This window comes from Rhincodon typus, chromosome 11 (genome assembly GCF_021869965.1).
Source record: "Rhincodon typus isolate 14 chromosome 11, sRhiTyp1.1, whole genome shotgun sequence".
NCBI classification, from domain to species: domain Eukaryota; kingdom Metazoa; phylum Chordata; class Chondrichthyes; order Orectolobiformes; family Rhincodontidae; genus Rhincodon; species Rhincodon typus.
In genome coordinates, this window is record NC_063342.1 from 73,132,225 (window position 1) to 73,140,357 (window position 8,133).

Below are 8,133 nucleotides of genomic sequence, written 5' to 3' on the forward strand. Positions count from 1 at the left end.
CCCTGCCGAGTCTTCACCATCCCCCCAGACCTACCCCTTACTGAGGACGAACAGTCAGTCCTCAGTAAAGGGCTCACCTTTGTCCCCCTCCACCCACAGATCAACGAATACCGCTCACGCTTGGACATAGAGCAGTTTTTCCGCCGCCTCCGCCTCCACGCTTACTTCTTTAACCGTGAATCTAACCCTCCCTCTACTGACCCCTTCTCCCGCTTCCAACACACCCCCTCCTCCTGGACACCACCCCAAGGCCTCCTACCCTCCCTCGACCTCTTCATCTCCAACTGCCGTCGAGACATCAATCGCCTCAACCTCTCCACCCCTCTCACCCACTCCAACCTCTCCCCCGCAGAACGTGCAGCCCTCCGCTCCCTCCGCTCCAATCCCAACCTCACCATAAAACCCGCGGACAAGGGAGGTGCAGTTGTAGTATGGCGCACTGACCTCTACATCGCCGAGGCCGGACGCCAACTCTCCGACACCTCCTCCTACCGCCCCCTTGATCATGACCCCACCCCTGAGCACCAAACCATCATCTCGCAAACCATCCACAACCTCATCACCTCAGGTGACCTCCCACCCACGGCCTCCAACCTCATCGTTCCCCAACCACGCACTGCCCGCTTCTATCTCCTTCCCAAAATCCACAAACCTGAATGCCCTGGTCGACCCATTGTCTCCGCCTGCTCCTGCCCCACCGAACTGATCTCCAACTATCTCGACTCCATTTTCTCCCCCTTGGTCCAGGAACTCCCTACCTATGTCCGTGACACCACCCACGCCCTCCACCTCCTCCAGAACTTCCAATTCCCCGGTCCCCAACACCTCATCTTTACCATGGACGTCCAGTCCCTCTACACCTGCATTCCCCATGCAGATGGCCTTAAGGCCCTCCGCTTCTTCCTGTCCCGCAGGCCCGACCAGTCCCCCTCCACTGACACCCTCATCTGCTTAGCCGAACTCGTCCTCACACTCAACAACTTCTCTTTCAATTCCTCCCACTTCCTACAGACAAAGGGGGTAGCCATGGGTACCCGCATGGGCCCAAGCTACGCCTGCCTCTTTGTAGGTTACGTGGAACAATCCCTCTTCTGTACCTACACCGGCCCTAAACCCCACCTCTTCCTCCGTTACATTGATGACTGTATCGGTGCCGCCTCGTGCTCCCACGAGGAGCTCGAACAGTTCATACACTTCACTAACACCTTCCACCCCAACCTTAAATTTACCTGGACCATCTCTAACACCTCTCTCCCCTTCCTGGACCTCTCTGTCTCCATATCGGGCAACCACCTAGAAACCGATATTCATTTCAAGCCCACCGACTCCCACAGCTACCTAGAATACTCCTCCTCCCACCCACCTTCCTGCAAAAATGCTATCCCCTATTCCCAATTCCTTCGCCTCCGCCGCATCTGCTCCCAGGATGAGGCATTCCACTCCCGTACATCTCAGTTGTCCTCGTTTTTCAAGGACCGTAACTTCCCCTCCTCGGTGGTCGAGAACGCCCTCAACCGTGTCTCCCACATCTCCCGCACCTCATCCCTCACACCCCGTCCACGCAATAAAAACCAAAAAAGAATCCCCCTCGTCCTCACGTACCACCCCACCAACCTCCGGATCCAACGCATCATCCTCCGACACTTCCGCCATCTGCAATCCGACCCCACCACCAAAGACATCTTTCCCTCCCCACCTTTATCTGCTTTCCGGAGGGACAACTCTCTCCGTGACTCCCTTGTCCGCTCCACACTCCCCTCCAGCTCCACCACACCCGGCACTTTTCCCTGCAACCGCAGGAAGTGCTACACCTGCCCCCATACCTCCTCCCTCACCCCCATCCCAGGCCCCAAGAAGACTTTCCACATCAAGCAGATGTTCACCTGCACATCTGCCAATGTGGTATACTGCATCCGCTGTACCCGGTGTGGCTTCCTCTACATCGGGGAAACCAAGCGGAGACTCGGGGACCGCTTTGCAGAACACTTACGCTCGGTTCGCAACAAACAACTGCACCTCCCAGTCGCGAACCATTTCAACTCCCCCTCCCATTCCTCAGACGACATGTCCATCCTGGGCCTCCTGCAGTGCCACAACGATGCCACCCGAAGGTTGCAGGAACAGCAACTCATATTCCGCTTGGGAACCCTGCAGCCCAATGGTATCAATGTGGATTTCACAAGTTTCAAAATCTCCCCTCCCCCCACCGCATCCCAAAACCAGTCCAACTCGTCCCTGCCTCCCTAACCTGTTCTTCCTCCCACCTATCCCCTCCTCCCACCTCAAGCCGCACCTCCATCTCCTACCGACCAACCTCATCCCGCCCCCTTGACCTGTCCGTCCTCCCTGGACTGACCTATCCCCTTCCTAACTCCCTACCTACACTCACCTTTCCTGGCCCCATCCCCGCCTCTTCGACCTGTTTGTTTCCTCTCCACCTATCCTCTCCTCTATCCCTCTTCTATCCGCCTCCCACTCTCTCCCTATTTATTTCAAAACCCCCTTCCCCTCCCCCTTTTCTGATGAAGGGTCTAGGCCCGAAACGTCAGCCTCTCTGCTGCTATGATGCTGCTTGGCCTGCTGTGTTCATCCAGCCCTGCACCTTGTTGTCTCGGATTCTCCAGCATCTGCAGTTCCTACTATCTCTGACACAAGTTAACCACTTCTTTATCCCCAAACCACTATTTATGGAAGCCTCAAAGGTCAATTTCTATGCTGCAATTCATGGTAATTCTGGTGGTGAGAATTTTTGCACTCAAGTCACCATTTAGAGCTGACTTTATGGCAGAGCTGGGGCTGAATAAAAGTTGTAAGCCTTTATGTGAAGGAATTTCTCCTCGTCTCCATCTTAAACCTCCTGGTTTTAGTCTTTGCAGTCCTGGGATACATCCTCCAAACGTCTACCTATAAGGTTCCTCGAGAATTTTATGTTTACATGAGACTTTCTGACATTCTTCTCAATTCTGTTCCATTCAAAATGCTATTTTTGGAACATACACCTAGTTTACTCAATACCTACTCACAAGACATTCCCCTCATCCCAGATATCAGTCTACTGAACCTTCACTGAGCACCCTCTAAGACACATATCTTTCCTTCTTCAAATAAGACCAAAACTGTACAGTGCACTCCAGCTCACCATTCTCTCTAACACTATCCCCAATTCAAGTTTAAATTACACTTGGTAACTTTTTCACATCCAACACATAGCACACAGATTAATGTATAAAGGTACAGTTAAAATCCTGCTAATTTTATGTCAAATTGGCCTTCCATGAATAATAATTGTTCCTCACATTTAGGCAATGTATACAATTCTATACAAACTATATATATAGCCTAATGCCAATGGATCTCAATTTTATCAGAATATAACAAATTGCTGCAAATCCAAATCAGTAAAGTTTCTGAATTCAGTTTAATAAAAAAGTTTAAAGTATTCTGTGACAATCAAGCCGTGGAGCTCATCCTAGAACAAAATCAGTCATTCAAGACTTTTTCCAGCTATGCATTGTTAATTGAATTGTTAAGTGTTCTGAAGGAGGGGTAGGCAGGTATGGATGAGAAGAACTCACTGTATGAAGTTAATTAGATCTAAGTTAGCCCCAATTCCGTAATCACATTAAAATGTCTGCACTGTCCTGAGTAGTTGTCCCAAATTATTGCACAATCAGAGCACAAGTCAAATGTGTGGACCACTGGAGTGTGGATTTTTGGGAACAGAAGAATTGCATGCACTGATACAGCACACTTAAATCACCTTAATCTTCAACGATCAATCTAAAGCAATCTCCCCCCTCCAACACATCACTGCCTAAAACAATGTTTTCACAATCCCACCAAAGCCCCCGCCCCCTATCCCCAACCTCTTCCCCTGCACCCCCGTCCCCCCTGCACCCAACAAAAATTAACATTTTAAAATTGAGGTTTGATTGGATAGAGAGCCAGTTCAGCAAACACAGAGCTGATAAGTGAGAGGAACCCAGGCAACAGAGCTTTATGCTGTGCTCAAGTTTATAAGTTGACTATGGGAGGCTATTCAGTGGAGAATTAGAGATGTCTAGTTTGGTGGTAATGACAGATAAGAGTGAGGATTGCAGCAAATGAGGTGAAACAGAATAAGGTGATACTGTGTCGTCAGTAGCTCATTTTGGCATCTATTTTTAATTCATTCCCAGGATGCTGGTGTCAAGAGTCTGGTCAGTATTTATTACTCATCCCCAAGTGCTGTGGAGAAGGTGGTTGTAGGCTGTTGTCTTGAACTACTGCAGTTTTGTTTTGAGGTGAAGGTGTACTATTCCAAGATTTTGTACCAAGAACAACAATGAAAGAATGGTGATTATAATTATAAGTCTGGATGTGGAACAGCTTGGAAGGGAAATTGCAGGTAGCAGTGTTTCCATTTATCTGTTGCCTTTATCATTTTAGATGGTAGTGATTATGTTTGGAAGGTGCTGTCTGAGGAGCCTTGATGAGTTACTGCAGTATATTACGTAGATAGTACATGCTGCGGTTATTGTGTGTTAGTGAAGGAAGTCATGTTACAGGCTCAATATGATAGCAATGTTGAAAACACCGTGATTAAGGCCCAGACAGTTTAAGGGGTGAGAAGTTAGTCTGTAACTATGGGAGAAAATTGCATTGGTCACTAAAGCCAATATTTTCAATTTCCCAATATTTATTTGGAAGAAATTGCTGCTACCAAAATTAGTACCACAAAAAAGTGGAGGGGGCAAAAATAGAGGTAAAATAAGAACTTGTGGGATGCCAGGAAAAGACTGCTGGACTCCTTGCTGAGATATTTGTAATATTGGTAGCCATGGCTAAGGTGCCCAAAGATTGAAGGTTGGCTAACGTGGTGTGAAGAGTGGCAAGGAAAAGCCAGGGAACTATAGACCGGTCAGCCTAATATCAGTGGTGGGTAGCTCATTTGAGGGGATTCACACACATTTGGTAAGGAAAGGACAGATTAGGGATAATAAACACGGCTTTAAGCATGGGAAAATCATGTCTCACTAACTTGATTGACATTTTTTTGAAGAAGTGACAAAGAAGATTGAAGGCAAAGCAGTAGGTGCCGTCTACATGGACTTCAGCAAGGCATCTGACAAGGTTCTACTTGGTAGACTGATTAGCAAGGTTAGATCAAATGGCATCTAGGGACAGCTAGCCATTTGGATAAAAAGGTAGGAGACAGAGGACAATGGTGGGAGTTGCTTTTCGATTGGAGGCCTGTGACCAGCGGTGTGCCATAGGTATTGGTGCTGGGTCCACTGCTTTTTGTCATTTGTATAAATAATTGGATGTGAATATAGGAGGTATGGTTAATAAGTTTGCAGATGACACCAAAACGGACGGTGAAGGTAACCTGAGACAGCAACAGAACCTTGATTAGATGGGCCAATGGGCCAAGGAGTGGCAAATGGAGTTTAATTTGGATAAATGTGAAGTGTTGCATTTTGCTAAGGCAAATCAAGGCAGGACTTATACACCTAATGATAGGGACCTGGGACTGTTGCTAAACAAAGAGACCTAGGGGTGTGGATGCATAGTTGCTTGAAAGTGAAATCGTAGGTAGACAGGGTGGTGAAGGTGGTGTTTAGCATGCTTGCCTTCATTGTTTGGTGCATTGCATATAGGTACTGGGATGTCGTGTTGTAGCTGTATTGGTCATCAGTCAGGCCACTTTAAGAGTACAGTGTTCGATTCTGGCCTCCTTGCTATAGCAAAGATGTTAAAGTTGAAAGGGTGCAGAAAAGATTTACAAGGATGGTGGCTCACTGGTTAGCACTACAGCCTCACAGCACCAGGGACCCAGGTTCGATTCCAGCCTCAGGCGACTGTCTGTGCAGAGTTTGAAATTTTTCTCCCCATGTCTGTGTGGGTTTCTTCCAGGTGCTCCAGTTTCCTCCCACAGTCCAAAGATGTGCAGGTTGGGTGGATTGGCTATGCTAAATTGCCCGTAGTGTTCAGGGGTGTGTGGGTTATAGGGGAATGGGTCTGGGTGGGATGCTCCAAGGGTCGGTGTGGACTTGTTGGGCCGAAGGGCCTGTTTCCACATTGTAGGGATTCTATGATTCTATGAAGGATGTTGCCAGGGTTGGAGGGTTTGATAGCCATAGGGAGAGGCTGAATAGGCTGGGGCTTTTCTCTCTCCCAGAGTGTTGAAGGCTGAGGGTTGGCTTTATAAAGGTTTATAAAATCATGGGGGGTACAGATAGGGTGAATAGCCAAGGTCTTTTTCCCCCCAAGGTAGAGGAGTCCAAAACTAGAGGGCATGGGTTTAAGGTGAGAGGGAAAGATTTCAAAGGGACCTGAGGGGCACATTTTTCATGCATAGGATAGTGCATGTATGGGATGAGCTGCCATGGAAGTGGAGGAGTACAATTACAACATTTAAAAGGCACCTGGATGGGTATGAGAATAGGAAGGATTTAGAGGATATGGGACAAATACTGGCGAAAGGGACTAATCGATTTAGGATTTCTGGTCAGCATGGAGGAGTTGGACTGAAGGGTCTGTTTTTGTGCTGTATAACTTTGACTCTAAGGTTGGAAATCTTCTGTGAGGTATGTAAAACATTTAATGCTTTCAGATGATGTAAAATAATTGATAAGAAACAGGCCTAGGTCCAACTTAGAACTATAATGCAGGAACAGAAATCATAGCAAATGATTCTCTCTGGCATATGAAGAAGTATGGAAATTGGGAGAGCAGAGGGCACATGGAGTGTAAAGATGTGGAAGTGTAAATCAGTTCAGAAGTTCTACAAGGGATAGTTACACCACTTACCATATCATTATGACATTTGTGCCTTTGAGTAGAGTTTTTTTTTGGGACTGAAACGGGGCAGAAGCAGAATCAGAAACAAGACTGTAATGATTTAAACAAAGTGGCGGGCAGTTAGACTCAAATTTGGGAGACCCAGTCTGCCGTCAGCGCTTTAAACAGAGTGGTGAACACACGAAACTTAATAAACTGATAAGTACAAGATTGAAGACAGATGGGAGGAAGCTAGTGTGGAACTGAAATAAAAACTCGGCATGGGGGAAATCCCAACTCACTCACACTCTCCCTCTCCCTCTCTCTGGAGCTTGGGAAATCTTGGGGTTAATAGGGATAGCGGATCGGGCCAGCGAGAGAACATGCAACGTGTCCTTAAACAGCGCCGGCGCTCAGTCAGCATTCCGACCGAGCTTTCAAACACAAAACCAAATAATTAACGGGCGCTCAACCAGCGTGACAAAGCCCCTTCCTCACAATCTTCCCCACCTACCTCAGACCTCGATTCATCTCCTTACCACTTCCACCAATACGATCTTAAAAACCTCCGAGGAATTTCCCCCCTCTTTGGCCAACCGCCTGAAGCGGGCAGGCGGACGGTCAGCCCTCCCACCTATTCGCGTGCCGCGGGCAACGTTCCATCGGCTAACGGTTCCAATTCAAACGGCGCCCACTAGCGCGAGCCCGTCCCGCCGTTAGGGGCGCGAGGAAGGGAAGAAGACATAGAGGGCCGCCGCCACTCACTCTTGGCTTTGCTGAGGTGCAGCGAGTGATCGGAGCCCAACACCCTGAAAGCCTCTCCTGGATACACATGACCGCCGGCGTAGTGGTGACATTCCTGCTGCTCCTTCCTGCCGTTTTTCTCACAGGTAACGGTGGCCGCCAGCACAGCCACGATCGCTAGGTGAAGAATACGGGACCTCCGGGGCTCCATGTTCGTTAGTGAGTGCGCGTGCGTGCCCCGGAGAGGGCGAAGGTTGTTTAACCCCTTCAGTGCCGACCCAGAGAATATCATAAACGCTGGGCCTGGGGTTTAGAAATGTTTATGATATTTATCTGTATCTGCTTCAGCTGATCCAACGTTTGCAATTGTTTCTCTTCCAGTTGCTGCACAATTGCCTCTTGTATGTATCCCCTGGATCTAGCCCTCCTATTCTCATCCATACACTGCCCCTTGCCACCATCTTATGACTGATCAGTCTATTCTGCCCTTCCAGCTGCTTCCATGGCCTTCTGAGGTCATTGAGGGGGAGAGAGCGAATCTCCCTATTTTCTGCCTCAAATAAAGGCCACTTTTTTAAAAAAAAAAGGTATCCTCTAGTTTGCCCTCAGGGGAAAGCATCATTTTAG

The 8,133-nt window shown here is 48.3% G+C and overlaps 1 protein-coding gene across 1 annotated transcript in view; it reads right to left on the minus strand.

The window, feature by feature from the left end:
- Positions 1-7,747, minus strand: part of prdx4 (peroxiredoxin 4) — a 21,765-nt gene extending 14,018 nt beyond the window's left edge. Inside the window, exon 1 of the mRNA XM_048602636.1 lies at positions 7,528-7,747. Within this exon, the coding sequence (XP_048458593.1) occupies positions 7,528-7,717 (190 nt within the window). The 5' untranslated portion in view covers positions 7,718-7,747. The remainder of the gene's footprint in view (positions 1-7,527) is intronic.
- Between the last annotated feature and the right edge of the window lie 386 nt (positions 7,748-8,133).